At 40.7% G+C, this 24460-nt stretch overlaps 1 protein-coding gene across 4 annotated transcripts in view; it reads right to left on the bottom strand.

Moving 5' to 3' along the window:
* Nucleotides 1-1793: 1793 nt before the first annotated feature.
* Nucleotides 1794-24460, bottom strand: part of zbbx (zinc finger, B-box domain containing) — a 55835-nt gene continuing 33168 nt past the window's right edge. The window contains exons 12-22 of one of the 4 annotated variants that reach the window (XM_034604243.1): nucleotides 22775-22896; nucleotides 22520-22575; nucleotides 21387-21595; nucleotides 17007-17897; nucleotides 15186-15415; nucleotides 13182-13350; nucleotides 8579-8743; nucleotides 5849-5950; nucleotides 5654-5797; nucleotides 5393-5471; nucleotides 1794-2091 (exon numbers count right to left, since the gene is read on the bottom strand). In XM_034604243.1, coding sequence (XP_034460134.1) covers nucleotides 2013-2091; nucleotides 5393-5471; nucleotides 5654-5797; nucleotides 5849-5950; nucleotides 8579-8743; nucleotides 13182-13350; nucleotides 15186-15415; nucleotides 17007-17897; nucleotides 21387-21595; nucleotides 22520-22575; nucleotides 22775-22896 — 2246 coding nt within the window. In that variant the 3' untranslated portion in view covers nucleotides 1794-2012. Of the gene's footprint in view, nucleotides 2092-5392; nucleotides 5472-5653; nucleotides 5951-8572; nucleotides 8744-11305; nucleotides 11633-13181; nucleotides 13351-15185; nucleotides 15416-17006; nucleotides 17898-21386; nucleotides 21596-22519; nucleotides 22576-22774; nucleotides 22897-24460 lie in introns of those variants that run through there. The other 3 variants (XM_034604240.1, XR_004615836.1, XM_034604244.1) reach the window with 3 other exon arrangements.

Below are 24460 nucleotides of genomic sequence, written 5' to 3'. Positions count from 1 at the left end.
ACTCACAGTCACAGAAAATGCCAAATCCCAAGAAAAAACAAAGTAATATGGGAAAAATCCCAGCGGACTCGTGGGGAGATAGGGAAAAGGAAGAAGGGAAACCATATGCTTGTATTAGATTTTCCAGTAATATCCACTGTGATGTGTTGGAAAATTAAACTTATACAATATTTCTTCCCAAGTTAACTTTTCAGATTCAAAAAACTACGAAATTTGCGCAGATAGATAAGAAGTTTCAAAACGCAGCATATTTGAACTCCGGTTCTGGAAAAGGGTCAGTTAATTGTTCAGTTAAATGTCAACTCCTCCAGTTTCATTGCTTTTCTGACCCCATCAACAACATCACACACAACCGCAAAATCGAACAAAGGTCAGCTCCCTTTTTAGGTTTCCTTCCCCCGTCCTTGTCCACGTGCACGTGAGAGGGGGAGACCAAGGGGGAAAGAAGTGCACAGATCTCAGAGTTGTTTAAACCCCGGCCTAGCGGTTCGATATCCATCAGATTTATGTCTCTGTTATTTTCCTCCCCTTAAACAGTAAGTGATAAACTCAGTGAAGGACACAATAACAAAGATCTACCTTTTCACCTCTCTTTCTCCTCGTCTACCGCTTGGTCTCTCGGCCCGTCTCTCTCTCTCTCTCTCTCCCTCTCTGTGCTATCAATCAGCCTTGCTGTGATTGCTGTTGGATTACGGGGCTTTTGCTGTCCGCTCCTAGCGATTAACGTCGGGACAAATAAAATACCCTTATATCCCTCCACAGTGAGTGAAGTAAACAGCACGGTCACATCAAGGCACATTCACACACACAACCGCATGCAGTGCGCAAATTAAGCTTAATCTTCGATTTAATCACGGCCTCTTTGACGTTTATGTATCTTCTGAGAGTTTGTGTGTGTTTGAGTGGAACACGGTTGTGACTCTTCTCTCATGTGTACTTGTTTGTCCTTGTTTGATCCCCACACGATGCACATGGCTGCAGATAAAACAGCGAGTGACGGGCTGTGAACTCAGCTGAGGACAGTGGCAGATATGATAGGTAAGGACAGGCTGTGGGGAGTAACGCATAACAGGAGAGCTGAGAAAATAACATACAAAATATACACACTCAGACGCAGACCTACTGTGCGTGTACACAATCACGACAGAGATGATGAACCAGTTCCAGCGCCTGGTGTTTATCTTCCCCAACTCCTGCACACACATACGGAGAGATAGCAGCAGCGGCCACTGGCACAGTTCCTTTTAACCCTCCCTTACAAACATAATTTATCACCTGCAGGAGCCTCCCGCATAGGTGTGTGTGTGTGTGTGTGTGTGTGTGTGTGTTGGCAGTCTGACCTGATCCAGTGCCACTCTAACCCCCCCCCCCCCCCCCCCCCCCCCCCCCCCCCCCCCCCCCTTAAGGACCAAACTGGTGACAACAGAGACAAATTCTTCTTAACCCCTGCAGTTAAAATTGGCACAAGAGCCGACTACGTCTGTCTTGTGATGCTCACACATCTCACACAGCATCACACACACTGGAAACACCAAATCAAAGCCATCAAAGCAGACCCCTGCTGAGGATCAGAGATATTTGTCAGCACTCTGCCACCTCCCCTCCTGTACTCATCCTCTGCCTGTCTTTATTGTTTGTTTTGTACCTTCAGCTAATCCATGCACAGGCATGTAGTATCTAAAAGCTGCTTTTTATACGCACTGTAAATATAGTGCATGGAAAAATATGAAAGCATACATACAGAGTGAAATCCCAACACAAAACAAACCTTGTTTAATCAGATCACGACAATGTTTTTCAAAGGATAACATTTTCATTTATTTGCACTTGAAAAAAAATTCCACACAGTTAAAGACATATACACCAAACCTTGACACCACAACAATTACACAATTTAAATTACATTCATTTTGCTTGCTTTCCTCTCTTACAACACAGGTTATATTTGTATATATATGTGTGTTTTTGTATGTTTGAGTGTGTGTACGTGTGTGTGTGTGTGTGCAAATATCTCAGGGTAGTAATAGGACGCTCTGCTGGTCTCTCTTTGCAGCCTCCTCTGCCTCCCTTTGTTCGTCGCTGACTCTGTCCCTGCAAAACCAAAGCCCCCAATCAAAGTCAGAACATCAAACATACAAAGCACTTTAATACCAACCTGTGATTAAAAGACAAATGTACTCAAGCATTTTATAACCGGTGTCAGATTCAGACACCAAAGACAGAAACATGAATAAAAATCAGACACAATGTCCAATGTCAGGTCAACCTTTCAGCTGACGGTGGATTCAGTGTTGTGGTTTGACAGCATATTACTCAATCTGAATCAAATAAATAACGAACCACCGAAACCAAGTTATTAGATCAATTAAATTAGATTTGTACCTCCATGTTTCTGATTATATTTAAAAGCGTCATATAGAGTACAATTCTAAACATCAAACTTTACATTGATTGAAATTACGTTCTAAACACTGAATGGCGGTCAGTGGAGGGCATAGCTCTGCCAAGGCCCAACAGTTCCCTTAGACTCAAGGTTCATCAAAATCATTGAATTATTTCCTGGAAAATCTGTGAGATTATCATCTAGATTTTTCTCCCCCAGATCCATGCCTAAATGTAATGTTTTTTTCATCCTTGCACCAAGTTTCCAGAAAATTGGTTGTGAAGTTTTTGCATTAATCCTGCTAAAACACAGGCAAACAACACTGAAACATAACTTCCTTGGCGGAGTTGATTATGATATCAATCCAGTAAACATAAACAAAGGTGTAAATATACCCCAAGTCTCCCAGTTAATTACAGTCAAACTCAATTACCGAACTTAAACTTTTTACAACTTAAGGCTCGGTTTTAGATTATTGGAAACCCTTTGCTGTGTAAACTGTGCATGATAAAATCAGGGCAACGCCCCAAATATGAATTTGATACTGCTGTGTAAGTATGCACCGACTGAGGTTTAGATGAAAGAGATGACTGATGCAGCACTAAAGCTCATCCAGGCTGCTTGAAGCATCTGACTGAGACTGATAGGCCGTAGATGGTGAATAGTCATCTGGATATGAAATGATAACGTACAGTACAGGTTCTAATAGACACACAGATCAGACACATGCTGCATTGAAACGCTGTCACAGAATTATCTTGTGTGACATGGGGGTGTGCTTTAGAGCGTACATGTCCTACTGCTATAATATTCACTAAAATAAATATGAATATATTTCATAGGTTCCAGAGTTATAAAACCACTATTTTGGTAGACTGTTATTCTGTATAACTTTGGGCACCAGAGACCACAGCACAATAGAACTTCAATATTATGAGGACGATACAACTGAGGTGTCCTATCAGTAAAGTGGCACTATATTAAAGTAACAGTTTTTTTGTTAAAGCAGTGTTTACATTTATAAAAGGAAAGTGAAAAAGGTAAAGGTACATGAATCAGTGGATCCATTTCAGAACCAAATCTTTATTTCCCTGTATTGATGAGTAAATAACTACAGCCATGATATTAATATTGGAGGAGCCTTTCATCTTTGTACTGAACCTGGTAACAATCTCCATAAACTTGAAGGTGATGACAAAGATCAAGATGAAACTATTGAAGTAATGACATCCAAAAACAAAACATGATACCTGCACGCCAAACTGGTCTGGGTAAGTGCATGTGTGTGTGCGTTTGAAAGATGGAAGGAGCTATTTAGGGAGCCCTCTGTGTAGTATGTGGTAATCCGGTTATTACACATCTCAATGTGATATTCACAGTGCTCTGCTCAGCACAAGGCCTCTAGCACAGATTATGCCCATTACACGCACACACACAAAACATCAACAAAGCGCAGCCCAACACACTCAGTTTCCGATATGTGAGAGAAACCCACTGACAGGCCGTCTCTCTCCATCTCACACACACACATTAAGCAGCACATTAGGGCCCCCGATACCCAACATGTCGTCAAAGTTAAAGTCGTTCTGCTGGCTAACGATTCATTACACACTCCACATATCCGACAGAGAGCGGGATCGACGGAGCACAAAAAAGAGGGATTACCCCCCATCGTGACCATTGGTACGGTAGAGGAGAGAAGGGATGTGTACAGGGCAATGGATTACATGCCTCTCACGGAGAAAGGAAACGGACGAGAGTTTGAAAACAGGAAGTCCACAGGCCACAGTCAGATCCTCACAGGGAAAGAGTGAATTTGTCTTTGAGGATATCAAACGGGAATGGAAATTGAAACAGTAACCAGAGTTGTAGCTCTTATTTTAAAGCTTAAGACTGTGACATATTTAGGCAACACTATAACACTTTTTGCCTTAAAATAGCCTCTTCAAAATTTGGTTTGAGGGCTCACTGACTTGGAATAAAGAGAATGGAGCAGCTCTCTTCTCACTCCTCACCCTGAACGTCTGTTCTTGATCTATGTAACTTTGGTGAGCGGGTACGATCTCCAGTGCATAACTGACAGATTATCAAAACTTAAGCTTCTTTCAGACATGCATTGAAGTCCAAACATTTTTCGTGAAATTTCCCGAAGGGGCTGTATGTGAGAATGCAAAGTTGCTTTGGACATTTTCCATTTTCCACCCTCCAAGTAAGAAGGTCCGGAAAACGTTTAAGTGAGCCAATGTGAGAATACAGGAGGAAAACATCTGGAAAATGGGGGAGTGTTGTTGACGTTTCCAACATATGATGGATACGAAACTTAGAGATAGCTCAAATATCTCATGATGAAGAAGAGGTGCAATACACGAAATGTTCCTGTCGTTGTGAATGTGTCTGACCTGGACAGACTCCTGCTGCGTTATTCATATGCAAAAGGCAAACTCCGGAAAATGTCAGGAGCCAATTATCTTTCGTGAATACAGCCTAAATTACCAGGAACCGAGCCAGCAAGATCACAAGCGATACTGTAGATCAGTTAAAAAGACTCAGAAGTCATTCAAATCTGCTTTTATCTCCAATATTCAGCAAGGAATCTTTAAATATACAGAATTCATAACAGATTTTGGTGTAATTACACATTACACTGGTGGCACTTGTTGTTCAGGAAGCTGGGGATCATGGGTAATATCCTGTGTTCAGTGAGTGGGATTACACAGTCAGAGCTCCAGTCAACACATTGACAGGCTTTTTTTTTCTCTACACGAAAAACAATCGCTCAGACGCGGAACCAAACAAAATTAATAACTACATGTGGCTGCAGAGGGCGCTGTTGCTTTGTAAAATGTACACAGGGTTGCTTTGACATTTCAAGGTACAGTAACAATACCATTCAGACTTGAGTTTACCCTTTAGCATGAGGTAATGTATTCGATGTGTGTTGAGCAACCACAATGTAAAGATGGGAGTGGGTTTGGTGTGTGTGTGTGTGTGTGTGTGTGTTTTACCAACCGTGTCAGTCTGTGATTCCCTTGCTGAGATTGTCTTCCACTGTTTACTGCAGCAAATAATGAAGCCTCTGTCCCTGTTTCTGAAATAGACATGAAAGGAGGATAATGCTTATGACCTTATTTTAAAACCATTATCACCTCAATACTTCCTTGTTTGATAGTCATTATAAGATGCAAAGTAAGGTGTTGATTCATTAAATCGCACCATGGTGGTGTGATTGAATGCATGACTTCCATCTATGCTGTTTGTTTGCATCTGTACCTTTGAGGTCTTGCTCGAGGCCGTGGAGCGCGTGTGCAGTTGTGTCTGTGTCCAGGTCAGGGTCCTCACAACCTGTCTGGTCCAGTCTACAGATGTCCATGATCTCCTGGGCTGCCTGGGACAATGGGCGAACTACTGGGCCCCAGTCTGAGGCCGACATGGGACGAAACCGGCAGGCAGGGCGGGGAGGAGACGGAGACTGAGAGAAGGAGGGGAACACAGGTGGCCGGAGAGGACTTGGGGTCGACGTTGTGGGGTGAGACAGAGTTGGAGTGGACTTGTTCGACCAGTTTGACGCTGAATAAAAATGAAAAAGAAGCCAGACATATGTAATGATATGGGTGGATAAATGTATCAGTGCCCAGAGGGATAGACGGAAGGATGTAAAAATGGATATGACGACATGCGGTGAAGTGAAAACAGCCACAGAGAGCTGTGAGAAACAGATAAGAGGAGAGGCAGACAGGAGAGGGTTCAGAGAACGAAGGTGAGAGACAGAAACGCTCACCCCAGTTAGTGGAACGGGTGGGGTCTCATCCCACTGTACTGTGAGCTACATCAAATTGAATCAGATTGAACATCCATCCCCACCTGCTCACTGTAAATTACATCGCGGCCCCTGTAGAGAATCTATGATGGTGTGGGTGTGTACGTGTGCGTGTACAGCACACTGATTCCTCTGTTGCGTGCTGTCGAACCAGTTTCAGCTCCAGCATGAAGTCTTTCATTCTTTCAATCTACCATTGTCTCTTTACCTCTCCCTCCCTCCCTCCCTCCCTCCTCACTCTCCCCGTGCCTGGTAGAGAAACTCCGCTTAGCACTGTCAGACCAAGCAGCATGGGGAATGATAAATGCAGTATCAGTGCTGCTAACACGTAAACTCACAAATACACAAACCCGTATATTTAATCTGCCTCCATTTCATGGCAAATAGGACATATATCTAGATTTCATGTCCTGAAAGACCTGAAATTTTAAATGGATTCATTATAAGAGGGGAAGATTAAAATTAGATTTATCTCAAATGCCTCTTCAAGGAAGGTCAGATTTCAATCTTTCCCCATTTGCATGTTGTGTATGTGCAATATATTTATAGCTTCAGGACATATGGATCCTTCTCAAGCGATAAAATACTCGATAGTGTGAGTTTGAGCAGCACCCATGATTTGGTGTATGATAGCTAGAATGAAGTTTAAAAAACCAAGTGCTGTAAACCTGAAAAGGAGTTCCACCCTGACAAAGATGCTCAGGAGCAAAAAGCTATTTCAAGATGTTCATTAATAGCACAAGGGAGTCAGAACACATATGTTTTGGTGAGAGTCGTTCTTCAGCGTGCTGTCACACAGAACACTGGAGCTGCACAACGACACACACAACATCTGTGCACAGGTTCCCTTGTGGAAAAATACTGTAAAAATACTGAAAACATGTTGAGGTCTCCTTGTGACACTTATAAAGCTTTTCCTTATTTTCAGTCATACAGAATATATACAGTATAAATGTATGTAAAAGTAATTGCTGTGAGACAAGAGCTCAGGCGTCTGTACCTTTTTTTCTACTTCAGTCACAGATTTCTCTGAACAGGGATCTGCTCCGAACAAAACTAGATCTCTCCAAACAGTTTACTTGAGCAGCAAAGTACAACACAAGAATACAAGCAACCTATAGTGCAGGTTTACTTTACAATTGCTTGGCAACAGCAGAATAGCATAACATTAGTGTTTGTATTTCCTGACGTTTTCGACTTCAGTTGGTATTGTAGGACATTTCCCTCATGTTCAACAATTAATGGCGGCATATATAGAAAAAAATGTATATACTACATTGAATGATTGAAAATTACATCCACCATTAAACAATAAGGTAATGATCCTGCTGTTTTATATTAAACGTTTGTCTAGTTCAACTATACACATTCCTAATTGGATTCAGGTTGTTGAAAATGAACTGATGCATTTGAGAATATTTCAATCACTTCAAATCAATCATGTTCTGTTAGCTAATAGTGGAGTCCCAGAATCAAACCTATGAGCTGTGAATGAGCATAATAGATCCTCGTTAAATATCTTAAAAAGGTTCTGAGCTCTCCTGGCGCTTTCACAGATTCCGACATTAGTGTTAAGTAACTTAACAAAACCTCAAGTCAAGTCAGCAGAGAATCGACATCAATGCCTCAATCTATTTGCTCTGGGAGTTCAACTACAAATGAACCTAATAGGGAGAGGGAAATGAAGGATTTCGAGGATGTGCCTCAAAAGAGTAGGAAAGATTCATGAAGAAAACAGCAGAGCTAAAAAAGTGTAAAAAGAAAAGTAGAGGAATGAAATGGTCCCATTTAAACATGGATGTTTACAGTGACATAAGGGATGAGGGAAAGAGGAAAGGAATTGAGTTGCTAAGATACATCTCTGAATAAAATAGATCATCGTCTTTTGTCTTCGGTGTCTGTCTGTCTGTGTGTGTGTGTGTGTGTGTGTGTGTGTGTGTGTGTGTGTGTGTGTGTGTGAATGAAAATGTATGCATGTGTGTATCAGCATTAAATGATTACTGCAGGGTTTTCTGGGAGTGAAGGAAGTAATGAGAGGACATATACATTATTCCTGGACTGACTCCCAATCCCACATATGTGCGAGTAAAATGTGTGTGTGTGTGTATGTTAGTGTTTGAGAGTGATACAGTGTAATCTCTTTAAGAAACCTGCATGTTCTGTGCCAAGACAGTGAGTAGCTATGAGCAGAAACGAGGTGTATTAATTGTGTAGGAAATGGAGTTCTGTATGTATGAGCTCACTGTCCCTGATCGTGTACACAAACAAACACACACACACACACACACACACACACACACACACACACACACACACACACACACACACACACACACACACACAAGCGTGCATGTGAGAGAACACACACATACACTTACCAGATGTTCCTAGTTCATATGCTGATATTTCTCCTCTCCTGGAAGTTGTGCTTGAGCAGATTTGAATTCCAGTTGGCTGCGTGTTGCTGTCCTCCATCATTCTGGAAACAAGCTGTCTCTCAGTGTTGGTACTGAGGCGACTGCTCGGTCCACAGGACTCTGATCCTAAAAGAAGGAGAGATATAGAAAGAGAATCTAATTAAACAAAGAACAGCCATCATTACACTACTGGTCAGATGAGTCCAGTTGTTACTGTAATGTACATTCTGTCAGAGGATGTATGCTGTATCAAATTAAATTTACATTGCGTAATGTCCAAGTGTAAAAGAAAGAAAGATATGAAAAACATTAAAATTGAAATGATGGAATCTTAAATCCTGAATTTAATCAATTTTGAACCATTAAGCAGCCACACGCACTTTTGACGTTCTCTCTCAAAAGGACTGTTCTCTGCTCTTACATTTGCCTGAGAAAGATCTTGCAGATCGACATGTTTATTATTTAAAATAAATTATTGGGAGCCAAACAGTGTGTAGAACTTTTCTTTTGTTCTGTCTAGAATAGGAATAGAACACTGTATTGAAAGTATGTCCCAACACTGCTGCAGAAGTTCTCATAAATATGTTGCTCTTGTACTTTGCTTTGTGTTCACTCCTCTGTTCATATCATCGCAATCCAGCTCAGTGAGGTTTTAATCTATAGACTCTGCTGCTCTTCTATCATATAAAGCCACCGTCGAGTTCTTTTCTTCTAATGTTTTGAGTTATTATTTTGCTGTAGGATGAACCCCTCATCTACAAGTCTGACTCCCTTTGTTACTTGTCTTCTGCTCACTATTCGGATATTCTTATATACCGTACTAGCTCCTGCAGTAGAATGTTGTCCTGAAAATGCATCAACAGTTGCATTAAGTTTCAGCTCCATCTTAGTGCAGACAGAGGGTTTGTTAGTATACAAGAAAGTTCAGGCACCTTTAGGAATTGTTTGCATTAACTTTCAAGACTTCATTTACTGCAGGAAAGCTGTGTTTACTTGGTTAACTAAGTTAACTGTTAATCTGTTGTAAATGATTTTTCAGCTTTAGTGTGACCTCAACCTTTTTTTTCCTTTTTTGAGCATACAACTTTTGACTAGTAAGTGTTTAAAATTTAAAATATTATATACATTTCAATATCTCAATGTCTCTACCAGTTTCTGTCCCTGTTTTAAAAGGTTAATGCATTAATATAAGTCTTTTTGAATCTTGATGACCACTCAAAGGGCTTTACAGTAACAATCACCCATTCACACACACATTCATACAGAGCATCTATGTGCAGCACTTTCTCCATTATACATCAGTCACATTCAGCCGTCAGGGGAGAGTTAGGGCGCTGTGGCACACGGAATGGGTCTTCTGGAACTGACCCTCTGGTTAGTGAATGACCCGCTCTACCTCTGAGCTGCAGCTGCCCAAAAGCCTTTAAAAGCTTCCCTCACTTACTCCACTTTCATATTCTTTCATTGCCCTTCACATGCCCAAGGAAACATTTGGAGAAACTGCATTCCAGATAAAAATATGATCCAAAGATAAAGACCATGCAAGGTGACGCTGCTATCAGTTGAACCTGTAGCTAGCAAATGGAAACAGCAATGTATGCTATTTACAACCTATCTGCATCTGTTGGTATTTAGAAAACATGAGACTCAAAGAAATTAAGCAAACAAAAAGCCCCGTGTGAGGACGAATCCAGTGTCTGGGGAAGGGGCAGAGTTTTTAGAGTGCAAAATATCGAGTGTTTGTATGAGGGAGACCCTGAGAATAGTTTGGCTTAATCAACGAAATTCAAGTTCTGGCAAGGAACTGGTGTTTAGACCAGTCCTTTAAATACTGCAGGTAATTGAGTGGATGATTGCTTGAACGAGGAAGAGGTGCGTGGGAGAGTGGACGGGCAGAGCAGGAACGCAGGAGGTCACGCCCAACCAGCAGCTCCCACTGGGGGCACGGTCACACATATGGAAATCTGAAGCAAATATCATTTGGGAAAAGTTCATCAAAATGGAACCTCCACACGAAGCCACACTGCAAATGTGTTTCCCCACAGGAAGCACAGGTTTTTGCTTTCCCCCCTCGCTTGCGCTGATTGGAAGTGAATCAGGAGGCTATAATTTGCTACTGCTAGATTCACTTATGTGTGCCAAGGCCCTAACAGGAGAATAGAAGCAGAGCGGCACAAGGAAAACCCACACAAACCATCCTATAACCAGAAAGTGAATTGGAAGATACGGATGGAAAAACTTTTTGATTAAGCTTCTGTCAATTAAAGAATATTGTTTTTATTATATTTTCATGGCTGTTTATCAACTAAAAAAATAAAACTGGTTTATTGTATTAAATGAATGATTTCATCCTTAAAGTAAATGTAATCATTTATATTTGGTTCAATAAAACAGGAGCAACATCTGTAACAAAGCAATATTACTAACAAGTGTGTTCAGCTAATGCTGACAGCTGCAATGCAATCACTGCTGTTTTCTTCTGCCTCTCCAGTGGTTAGCCAATCAATTAATAATATCGACTGGATGGAGAGTCCACTAACTAGTTTGAATGAAATGAGGAGAGGAGGAGAGGAGGAGAGGAGTCAGTTCTCCAGATTCTCAACTCAGGAACAGAAAACTGAGAGGTTTGAAGTAGTTTTTTGGAAAACAAAATCATTTAAAAATACAAGAGATAGATACCACTGGAATTCTGTCAGTCAGCTCGTCTGTCTTTTTCTCATCTTGGGTTTTTTTTTTTGTCAGGGCGGCTGTCTACCTGTCTTTTCATTAATGTGTCTGCTTTGCACCACATCATACAGCTTGTGTGGCTGCCAGTATCTCTTCTCTCTCTCTGTGGAGGTTTGTCAGTCTCTCTCTCTCTCGCTCTCTCTCTCTCTCTCGCTCTAACTGGATGCGCACAAGACAGAAACTGCACACTAACAACCTCATTTTCCAACTGACCAGGTGACAGGGAGGAAAAAGAGGTGGAGAGGGAGAGCAGGAGACATATTAAAACCTTTTGGACCTCAGCCCTGCCTGGAAAGAAAAAAAAGAGAAAAATAGAAGAGACAGATGGAGGGATGGAGGGAAATAAACGAATGTGGAGTGTTGTCAAGGTGATATTCCTCCTCTCTAACCTTTCTCTCTCATTAACTTTGGAGCTTTAACGATGGTGGCAGAGACAGTGCGAGGTTTTGACGAGCGGCTGGCTGCATGGAGCATTGGACAGTGGTGGTGCTTTTGTGCGAGTCTCATGCTCGACCTCTTTCATTTAACACAGTCTTGACAATGGCACAGAGAAGAGCCGAGCTTTTAGACCCGATGAAGAGAAAATGATGATGGAATCATTTTGGGCAGAAGAAATAATAAAAGTATGAATAAGAAATGTTTCCTGAATCCAAAAAGCAACCTTTGTTTTTAATGCATTTAATCACAAAGCCTTGGACGAGAGTACAAGGTGTAATGAGCACTGTGTGGCTGGACAAATTACAGCATCTGATTGGATCTGATTGGATCCAGATATTATTACTTTAACTCTGATGCAATTTGGAGGTGCGGGCTCGACTTCCATCGGTGTGCACACCTCACAGACAAGGTCAATTTACAAATCATTAGCATTAAAAAATAATTCCCAATGCCCGGGCTGCAGTCAGAAATAGGATATTTATCATATACCTCAGGGCACTGTCCTCAACAGGCTATTCGGTCTAACAGACACAGATAATGTCAGATGATTTTAAAACCATCTTGTTACAACAGTTTTTGTCTAATGTAGTTCAAGCTGAAACTTGGCATTGAAAAGAATGAGAAAAAAATCTTTAAGTGTGAAACAAATTGTCTTTGCAGCTGCCTGAAGGCAAGGGGCAATTATAGGAATTAATAATATATATATATATATATATATATATAGTAAGATAAGACCAAATACAAAAACCTCCAAATAGATGTGCAGTGCACTGGGCTCTGGATATTGTTAAGTTTTCCAGCATTTTCTGTACAATAGGTTTTCAGAGTTGTTGCAAAAATAAATGACATTACACTGACAACATGTGAAGGATGCAAGCTTCACTACCTTCACCTTTAAGAAAGAAACAACACCTACCGTTTAAGAAATTTGAGGCACAACATAAAGTTAAATATTCTGGAAAAAAGAAGCACGCAGGCTTAGACGTATGTGCAGACAAAGAGTCACACATTTACGGGCACGCACACACACACACACACACACACTCAGAATGAAAAGGAATCTTTGCAACGCTCCCCTCGGACCCACCAGTAGTAAATTATCCGTGTTGTCCCCCATCTCTCGTTTTCCACCGTGCAGCCAACACTCCTCTGGGTTTAAAACTCATTTTCATCCCTCTTGTAAGCTCTACCTTTTTACGTATTTGTTCTAAATCCTATTATGGGGCCTTTGTGATATGAATAACACTTGCAAATTGGAAAGTATCTCCCGGCAAAAGTTGGACACAGAGGTAATCTTTACAATCTAATCTCTTGAAGCATGGAGAAGCAGCTACGGAATTTCCCGATGCAGTGTGTTGGAAAACATGAGAAGAAGAAAAAAGTGGGTATGTAACAGTACCTTTTGGGTCTGAGTCATGTGATGGAGTTTGGCATGTTCGCAGTGCGTCACAGCTTGTGCGTTCTGGTGTGTTGGAGAGACTAGAACTCAAATCCACACTGAGAGGAGAAAACCTCTCAAGATCACAAGACTGCTCTGATCCAGACCCAGCACTCCAGTTGTGCATCACCTAAGAGGAAAAGGAAACAGACGGGAGGAAGAAGGGAGTGAGTGGTATCAAAGGGAATAAGTGGAAGGAGTGCCGCAGAAAGACGAGAAATATATTATATAGGGTTGAGGAGGGGACATGATGGAGTGTTGGGGGTAAAGAGAGAGGAAGAGACTTTAAAATAGAGTGAAGAAGGGGGAATAAGTAATTAATATTGTGCTCTCATGGCTTGGGTTCAAGTTTAAGGGACAAAGTGGAATTCAATATCACTTCAACTTTAATTTTCGACAGGTAAGTGGGTTAAAACTTGTGGGTTTTTAATTTTTTGACTGTGTAAATGCATTTTAATAAGCCACTCTCTTTCATTGGAGATTATTCCCTTCCCTCCCTGTTTCCTTTGTTTCCACTTGATGAATTGATTTTTAATTAACCCCTGGAGCTGCCGAGAGCATCACACAACGCCCTGGTGGGCCAGCCGCTCTTCCCACGCAAGTGTCCTCCTGTGAGACGGCTGTAAAATGAGGAAACTCTGTTTAGTTAAGATTAGAATCTGATGCATTTGCATGCCAGCCACAGCGCTGCGAGAGAGAGAGAGAGAGAGAGAGAGAGAGAGAGAGAGAGAGAGAGAGAGAGAGAGAGAGAGAGCTGCAGATGGGCCAGGAAATAATAGGAGGGAAGGCATGAGGGAATCGTGTTGCTAAGAGTGAGGAGGGAGCGAGAGCTGAGAATGACAAGGGGAGGAAGACAGGGCGAATGAAAGAAGAGTGGCATAACAATGACATAGCGAGAGACCTTGCTGACCGAACTGTATGGTGAAGAGGGAGAAAGAAAAAGAATGGGGAACAGAAAATAGACAAAAAGAATTATGAAAAATAGAGGCAGAGATCGCATAAGAAGGACAAGAGAAGATATCGGGTCAAAAGACAGATAGACGGAGGGCTGAAGATGGAAAAAAATGACCTTATCATTATCTAATCATATTAGTAGCAGTTTGATTTAGGTCCATAGGCCACAGATAACCACCATCTTCACAATCATGAACCTCATTTTGCTCCAGCATTTTAATGAAGCTCTACCCCCATCGCCAACCGCCCTCCACCTCCTCCTATTTTTTTCATCCCTCTGTCACAGTATATAAAGGATTCATACAATTAAATGGCTGACAGATCATTTGGGACCATTCCAGGGGTGTTTTTTTTAATCCACTGTTTCTTTTCTCTTCCCCTGGCAGCACACCACAGCCCCTAGGTGTCTCGGAGCAATAGATGAATAATGTAAAGCAATTAGTGCGACACAAATCTTATCTAATATATCAGGTCAGCAACAATGACAAACTGTATGTCGCTAAATCTGCTCATAATTATTCCCACTTTAATGATGTGAGTGTAAAACTTCTACCTAAAAGTTGCCCATTTATATCTTTTATTATTCTCCCTAGAGATATTTCAAATACAAATTTTAGCATAATGGCATAGAACTATCGCAGTATATTTAGAAATTATTTTTAATGATTTACTGGCAAGCTAATATTTTTCACTACTGTAATATCAATAATTATATTTCAGGCAAGAAATTCAATATTTGCGTCCAAAGAAATTACGTTTTATTGGTGGTAAATGAGCCAAATTCTAATTATAAAGTCAATTTATTAGGCCAATGTTCAGTACACAGTAAAACACTTTATTTTGCTTCCTGATTGTCGGCTTGAAAAGCACTGAAAAACATATTTACAGCTGAGTCCTGTGACTTTAGCTTAAACATGTGCCCCAGAGAAAAATACTGCTATTACATTTCTTTGGCCCAAGGTTTCCACCTCAAAGAAGCTAAAAGTATGTGGGAATATGAAAATATGTTACCATGTAGGGCTCTGACAGATGTTCTGGCTCGTCAGTCTGCAGATCCTTTTCTATGTCTGCATCTGTAGGAACAAAGGAATCTCCGAGATGAGATGTGACAGAATTCCCCCGCTCTTCTTCTCTGGATCTCCCTCTTGTTAAACGTCCGTGCATCTGGGTTTCTTCATCTGAGGAGCCTTCGTTGTGTGGAGCCGGACCCAGACTGTCGCTGGACATTTCATCTCCACTGTCTTCATGAAAAGTACAGACACAAACTTTTGAGAGGATAACAGACGTTTTTTGAATCATAATTCAAGCTGGGAAAGTATTTTTTTTTTTCCAACAAATTCGATTTATTTATTCTACATCCAAGGAAACATAAAAAACTAAAATGGGATCTGAGTGTCCTTGACATTTCCATACACACATCAAACTCTAAAAAGCTGATAAAGTCGGCTTTTAGAGTCAAACTGGTGAAAGAGCTGCAGGAAAGGGAAGCAAGAGAAGGATAGAAACTAAGGATGAAATAAAACAAAGAGATGATGGATCAATGGAGGAAAAGAGGAAAGGGGGGGGGGGGGGGGGGGGGGGGGGGGGGGGGCAGCGCTTACAGAAGGAAAGTAGACCAAAAGTCCATTTTAAACTAATTTTAAAAGATTTGAATCCCCTGCTGGATTAACAGCGAGCCAGTGGGGGGGGGGGTTGACGACGCTTCTAATCCAAATATTGGCCTGTGTAAATTATTATTTGGCTCTGAAAATCTCACTGCATAGTACTTTCGTGTGAGATAACCATAAGATCATACTGCTGGTATATATTGGTAGAAGTAATGCGTCGGAAAGTAAGTATGTTTTGGAGGATGGACATACTGTAGAGTAAATATACATTTCCTGATTGATATTCTTATTACCATTACTGCTATAAAATTGGCTACATGGAAACGTTTTCCACCTTGCTAGCTGGTGAAACTCTACCAGATCCCAATTTTTTCATTATTTCAATATGTTTTCACCAGCATTTGTTTGTTAGCAGGATTACAAAAAGCTACTGGAGGGATTACGATGAAACTTGGTGTCAGGATGTGATATATGGGTCAGGAAAGAACCCGTTAGATTTTGGTGCAAATCTAGATCAGGGAGCAGGATCCAGGAATTTGTTGCCACTTTTTTTACATTGCAAGATGACATTTGACATTCTTAGTGATTTCCCAGGGAATAATTCATGGATCTCGATTAAAAGTCTGGCATATTATTTTTGGACTGATATCTAGGAGTGTCCTCACTTTGGTGCAGTTTGGTTGAATGTAAGCGGACTGTTGGGCCTTGCCGGAGGTATGCGCTCTATTAAGTGCATTTCTAAGTTAAGGTGGAAATGTTCTTTTCAAATTACATGATCAGAGTTAGAGTTGCTAATTATATGAGGTGTGAATTGGCAAATGTGTTTAGAATAATGAGGAACCTCACGGAGCGAACAGAATCTCAAGAGGGTCCAGGGAAGTGTATCATTGGCATTGATATGAATGTAGGGAGGATGCTTTCTGATTGCATGTGTTAATATGTATGTAAACAGAGAGAAGCTTGGCCATATACTCTTGTTGAAAGGAGAATAGGCGGAGCACCCGATACTCCAGTTGTAATCACTGGGGCAGTGATTACAAATTAGTTAAACATTTTGAATCCAAACCAAACAACAAACATAAAAGTGGCAATACAACCACAAACAGAGATAAAACCAGACTGCATGCAGGAATAACTGGTGCTCTTATCACCAGTTCAGCACCAGCAGTACACACACACACACACACACACGCATTCAGACAGCTCATTATCACAATTCACTTACCCACTGATAGCTCCTCTTCCTCATCTAGTTTCAAAGCGAAAGGATGATTCTGGATGACATTTAAGGATTGTGATGAAAGCGTAGGTATACACTGTGTATCTCGTTGAGACAGAGTTGATTCATGGTTCCCAGAGAAGGAGCAAGGAGACATTAAAACTGGAGCATCCCCATATGTTGGAGTTGACGTACGTCTAGAATTTGCATCTGGTGGGGTCTCATTAAATAAAGATAAACTTAACGGGGCTTTTAAAGTTGCGCTTAGTGGTGCTGGGAGGGCTTGTGACTGACTTGGTTCCAGGGATTTTGGTTGTGGGGATGGCCTGGAAGACTGAGGAAGCTGGAATTGATTATCTGATAGGAGAGATTCTGGGTCACTCAAGGAATGCTGGGATTTCTCTAGGGACTCCAGATTGTTTGGTGGTGATTGAAAAAGCTTTGGAGAAGAGATTGATTCTGGGAATAAAGTGGAAGGTTGTTGTCGTTCTGGCAGCAGAGACGAGTCTGAGCTTTGTTGTAATGGGGTTGAGTGGCAAACTTTGGGAGACAAAGTTGACTCAATAGAGCTTGATGGTGAGACTGTGAAGGTAGACCCAAGCATGAAGGTGTCGGACGGAGAAGGGGAGAGAGGCTGGTTTGGGAATGGTGACCTGGTGGTAGCCAGAGGAAAGACATCAGGTGGAGATGAGAGAGGGGAGCGGGACGATTTAGGGATCTTAGCCTCGGGATGTGGTAATGAGGACAAACGTGGTGGTGACCCATGCTCAGCTTTTGATTTGGGGACAGTGGTGGAACAAATGGGCTTTTGTGACTTTGAGGTCTGGATTGATGTCTGTGAAGTCCTCGGGGTCTCAGCAGTGAAGTATGCTGTTGGCATACTTTTAGAGGGTAATGCTGCACAAAAGATAACGCAAGACATAGTTATTCGATTTTGCAGGTATGTGGTCACATATATTTTTTAAAGAAAAAAACAAAGGAGTCTTTCTCCAAAAAAGGATTATTAAGTTTGTCCTTCACTACTTCTACACTGTAAAACATACGTGTTAATTTCATTGTATTTTTCAGTGTGGCCAAGGCTCTATACAGATTCCTTCGCAATGGGATGTCCATAATGACTTGGAGGTCACATTCACTGAGGTAAAGGTGTCACCATGCAAGCTTATTTAATAAATACAGCTTTCCACACTGTAAGATGGACATTTGATATGTAGCCAGAGCCAATTCTTTTATTTAGACTTTTAGCTTCTTTTCCAGTTGATTAACTATTGACACTGCGACCACATACTCTGTCTCTTAAGCCATCTATTATAGTGTTAACATGCATCGGGATCACTTATTTATAAAATCAATTTTACAAATAAATTGCATGCAAAATATAAAATTGGAAAATTGTTTTCTATTTCCCAAATTTTTTTATTGCTCATTTGTCACATCGATGTATCATTAATGTTTTGGAATAATAATGCATATGTAACCATACACAGTGATTTACTGTATAGTCCAGGAAGAAAAGCTAAATAAGCTCATCTCTGAAGGTAAAGTTGTTGTTCTGCAGTGAGTCCATGTTACATCAACACCCGCAGATGCAGCTGCTGCACAGACTTAAGTGGAAAAGACAAAGTCAAATTGTAGGAATTAGACTGTTGCTGTAAAGTAGTTCAGCTGAGGAGTCTCCTCCCTGGCCCAGGTAAATACACACTTTGTGGGACTCAGGAGTTAATGAGTTGCTGTTAATGTTTCTGTGTAATGTTAGAAGCTCCAGCACCTTGGTGATGTATGATGTGAGGTGATTCATTAAAATGCTTCTTTACCCTCCCCTGCAGTGCTGCAGTGGTCATCCTGCTCCCTGACTGTGCAGCAGCTCACTGCAGAGCCTCATCTCAACAGGACGTTCCTTCAGTCACTCCGCAACAAACACTCAGCGTTTGCAACTGTCTGAACACGTTTCAGCACAGTATTGTCCATCATTCAGCTGGTAACCAGTTACACATGGCTGCATAGGTGAACCATCATTTTATAGTGTGGAAAAAAGTATTTTAATGAGGCAGTAAAAACTGATTCCAAAGACTCTTCAATCCAAATTTTAGATTTGTAATATTTTCTCAGGGGAAACTACAGTGTTCAGCAGACACAGCCTTTGATTTTGTGCAGGTTTTAGCCCAATTAAAAACAAAATTAAAAGATGCCTCCAGTCTGATCCTGGTCTGCGTCTGGTTCAAAAGCAGCTGTTGGGACCATTCACTGGATGTTACTCTCCATACGTTGTCTGTCTATCTGCACCACTCCTATCTAATAAAGGGAAGAGGCCAGAAAATAAAGTAAAACAAACTTTTATATATTTTAGTTGAATATAGTTTATATTTTCTTACACCATTCAGGATCTGTCATTTTTCCAGTTTAACTTGGATGAGCAACACTTCAATTTTATCAAATATTTGATCAGCCTGCATTTTCTGACTCCCCTGGTAGTCGCCCAGACTGTTCCTCACTGCTGCTCATCCTTTATGAGAAGAGGAAAATGCTAACTAACTAAACATACACACAAATGTCTACAGTCATTTATATGGTTACAATTTATAGTTGTATACCATTTTGAACTGTATACAAAAGAGTGTACATACAAAGTGTACAGGCTGTGAGAGGTTCATTAGAAGAAGATGTTCACTAATGAGTCAAATGATTTTGACGACTCAGGTATAGAGGTATACGTTAGAAGATACATTAGACTCGTGGTCATAATGTTTAGGCTCATTGATGTACAACCAGGTAGCGACAATTTTGCAACAATTCCGCAAGGAAATGTCTTTTGGATTTAAAAATGTATCTGTTCATGAGTGATTTTCATTCTGCCAACAAAATGTGAAAAATGTCCATCTCAAGTTCCCAGAGCTCATGGTTGCTCTTCAGAACATGACACAAAACTAATTACAACATAAATCACTACTCGACCTTTCATTTCTCAAAAAGATCTTCAGGAAAACATGATCTTAGTACATGGAGCAACTAGCTCTATGCACTAAGATAATAATCTTTCTCCTGACAAAGATAGTTTCTGCCTTGAGATGCTTTTAGGTAATGGAGCTTTGGCTTCTTATCACACTTTGAAGAATCATCTTGCTAGTGCCACTCAAACAGAATCATACACATTAGAGTAAACTTAAGGTAAAGTATTTCTAATTTGACTTTAAATTTGGATACAATAAGGATAAAAGCAGCTACTTAACAGCTGCTTTTGAACTAGACTCAGACCAGGATCAGACTGGAGGCATCTTTCCATTTTTGTTTTTAATTGGGCTCAAACCTGCACAAAATCAAAGGCTGCGTCTGCTGAGCACTGTAGTTTCCCCTGAGAAAATAATACAAATCTAACATTTGGATTGATGAGTCTGTGGAAACTGTTTTTACTGCCTCATTAAAACAAGTATTTCCACACTATAAAATCACGGGCCACCTTTGCAGCCATGTGTTATTACAGTTCATTGGTTACCAGCTGAATGATCAACAAGCTCGAACTGAAATGTGTTAACACAGACAGTCGCAAACGCTGAGTGTTTGTTGCAGAGTGACTGAAAGAACGTCTTGTTGGGATGAGGCTCTGCAGGGAGCAGCTGCACAGTCAGGGAGCAGGATGACCACTGGAGCACCGCAGGAGAGGGTGAAGATGCATTTTAATGAATCAGCTCACAGCATACATCACTAAACTGCTGGAGCATCTAATATCACACAGAAACATTTGCAGCAACAAATTTACTCCTGACCCGGGGTCTGCATTTACCCGGGCCAGTGAGGGGACTTCTCCACTAATCGGCTTTACAGCAACAGTCTCACAATCTGACTTTTACACTCTGCTGCCAGTGTTCATGTAACATGGACACACTGCAGAACTAAATCTTAACTTGACATTGATCTGAGAAAGGAACAGTACATTTTCTCTGTCTACTACTGTTGTGCTTTGAATTTCAATAGATTAGAAAATGTTTTATAATAAAAAATATGCCGTATCCATTGATTTTGTAAGTCAGCTGAATGATTTAAGAGGGAAAAATCTATAATAAATTACTTTGGAACAATAGTTTTCTCAAACCTTTAGTCATTTTCAATTTGTCATATCTATCATTTGAGTAATCATTGAAAAACTAACTAAAATACTATCAATCACTCGGCTGTTTTATCGAAACTCACTGAAATAATAGCCAAAGGTATTTGTGCATGAGAATAGAGTTCTTTTGGGATATGTACGAATTCATGCACATAAACATCAACAACAAAGCTTTCAGTGAACATAGTGCAGCTTTATAAAGTTCATTCATTGCATCTGCTATGTGTAAAAAACTAACTCAGCAGAAAACCCTTAAATGAATCTTAAAAAAATGCTCAACTTACGTTTGTTTGAGTGATCTGCTTCGGAAGTCTGAGGCTCCGATGGATGGAGCCTCTGAGCTGCTTGAGGTTGTGTGGGTGCTTTGGACTGACTGGATGGTCGTGATGGACTGAGAGAGGAGCGGCTGACTCTCGAGGACCCACCACCAGTCACGGCTGTTTGGGGGACCAGTGTTTTTCCTTTGTTGGGGACTTGATCAAACAAGTGATCCCTGTGTGGGGAAAATAGGCGTCCATGTTGATCCAGTAATGGCTATATTTAACTTTCCTGGCAAGTATTCACAACCTTGTGAATAATTGTATTTACATCAAATGATTCCCTATTAAATGAATATTGTACTAACTGATTGTTCATGCATGCTAGTAGATTTTCTACTTTCCTTTGACCTTTGACTCCAAGCTCCACCAACACTACTCTTTCTAAAAAGTCAAGATATTCACAACGAGATGCATGACGTAATATAAGAAAGGTTTTCTTTCCTCAAAAAGAAACACCAAAGTTCATTCAATGGTTAAAAAAGTTCACAAATTACTCCTTTACCAGAATGCTTTGAATTCTTAGTTTGTCACCTCATAATTCACTTGTATGAAACTTCAATTCGGGTGCTGAAAATTAACGGCCAACACGATTTCACCTTTAAATTTATCTCTCAACAGACATCAATTGTAAAATCAGGGTGTTAAATCTCATCTATCATTGCGGAGAATCAGTTCGTTTCATTGGCCGAGACTCCAGCTTGATGGGCCCTGCACCAGTGCTGTACAACACTGATATATCATTGCATCACATGCTTTGGGTGAGCAATACATTAAAGAGCCTGTTGAATTATTTATGCTATAATTTTGGTACAGGACGAGCAAACCTTGAACTCACACTGTTCACCAGACAGTTCAGACACATATTTCACACGGGCAGAGACTGTTACTGTAGTATATTCTCTTGACTACACGCTGAGAGATTCATGTAGAAGATTTGATCAATAATAAATACAGATGCTGTCACGCTTGTTTTGTAAATCAACAGTTTTCTGTGTGTAAACATGTGCTTGCTCTCATCACACCGGCCAATGTCAGTGTGGTACAGTAGCTGTGTGATTAGGTCAGAGTAGATTAGTTTTTGTTACATTGATTCTTACTTTGATTTGCTGCTCGTCCTCTGTTCAGCAGAGACTCCATTCATGTCTCTGTCTGTCTGTATGAAATAAAAAAAGATCATGTGAATGAGACAGTAAGAGAAAGATGGAAACAAAGAATATGCTGTTTTCTATGAGGTCTTTTGTGGGATTAAGTTGATGTGTGACTACTCCCCGGTTTGCTTGTCTAGATTCACTCTGCATCTTCATGTAGGTAAAACTTTGCTGTTAAAACCAAAATGCTTCAGTCGTTCTCACCTCATCCAGGAATTCTATGACGAGGCACGGTTCAGGTGCAGTGATCTGAGCCCGAGTCTCGCCCCCACTGACAGGGACTGCAAACAATGATGCACAGTAGCAACGGAAATCCTCCTCCTGAGCTGTAAACACAAACACGCACACAAATCAAGATGGGCAAAGAGGGGCAGAGACATGTTGTGTGTTGTGATGTGAGGGGGAGAGGGCATTTGTTATGTAAGAAAAAAAACTAAAAGTATAGGTAAGTATCTGAAAGTGTTGTTAAATAATGAAGTCCAGTCAATTTGAAAATAATCCCAGATGTTTACAGCATTTATCATACAGCCTTTACATTGACAGGAGGATTTATCATGAAACATGCAAACACATGAATCAATCACAGGCCATGCCAACAACCCCCCAGAGTTCTGTTTGACCTTTAGGTCAAGTCTCAACTTTCTGCAGTCAGTCAACTTGTCTGCTGAACTTTTCTATCTATATTTTGAAAGCACTGAAGGTGACCCCAGAACAAACTCCAATGAAATATGATGGGCATGGGTCTGATTAAAGATACATTTAACGGAAATTAAATAAAATATGTTTTCTGTATTTTATTCATCTGATACATCTACTTCCAAGTCTCAAGTTTAAATTACCTCAGCTTTGAGCGAGGCATTGTAAAATATAAGTTTTCTTTTCCTGGGTTTTTATACATACATCATTTTTTTATTATGCATTAATATATTTCCTAAAATAAGTGGAATCACGCTGTATAAAACTACAGCATGTATTCAGTGCTTCTTTCTGGTAATGTTTCCAGTGTCTTTTACAGCTTCTTTCCTGTGACAGAGCAGGTATTGGTATGCCTGGATATCTTGATACCAGCGGGGTAATTTCTTCTCTTATCCCCTCATCCTCTGGGGATCAGAGGCCACATACACACACTGAGCTGCACTGTGGTGTCTTTAGTAATTTTTCATCTTGTTACAGTTGACAGATGCTGTTGACACAGCCGGGGATGAATGGCACTCTCAGTGCTGAGGACACTACCCTGCTGCAGGAGACATGTGGTCATCTATGGCACCTGTATGTCTATGTCATACTAATGCCTCGAGCCATTGGGCATGAATATGATATCTACATTCCTTTGAATATCTTTCTGAGAATAACAGTAACAACTGAATTTAGAAATCTTTTTTTGATCGCCTTGCTAGGTAAAAAAAACTTCAGCATGTTTTTCTATCATTGTTTTACCACTGCAACTTCCCTGTCTATGGCTCCTTCCCGTCTCTCTTTCTCTCCGTTTCGCTCTTACTAACAATCCTCCGATCACATCACGGCATCGGTCTGACAGATCAGGAACATTAGAATTTAAAGCAAGAGAGTGCTCCCGACATGATGCCAGAAAACTACTTCTCGTCATTCATCATTCATGGACACACACATAGCCCACTCTTTCATATTCAAAGGCAGGAGATGAGGAGAATCTCTGCAACCTGTTGTAATTGGCATGCTTTAGAAAAGTTCGGAGCAGGTGGCAGGAATGGTTTATCAGCTGATGGACAGCTCTGCATTTCCCAAAGACAATGCTTTCTCCCTCACATCTTTGTATAACTAAAACAATAGAATATCAATCACTACATTGTGAGGAGAGAAATGAAAGTCATGATGTGAATACTTGTGTTCTTAATAAAGAAAAATGGGTAT

Source organism: Hippoglossus hippoglossus, chromosome 13, assembly GCF_009819705.1.
Source record: "Hippoglossus hippoglossus isolate fHipHip1 chromosome 13, fHipHip1.pri, whole genome shotgun sequence".
NCBI lineage: Eukaryota > Metazoa > Chordata > Actinopteri > Pleuronectiformes > Pleuronectidae > Hippoglossus > Hippoglossus hippoglossus.
Note: the sequence above shows the minus strand (reverse complement) of the source record. Positions and strands in the feature narration are given on the sequence as shown.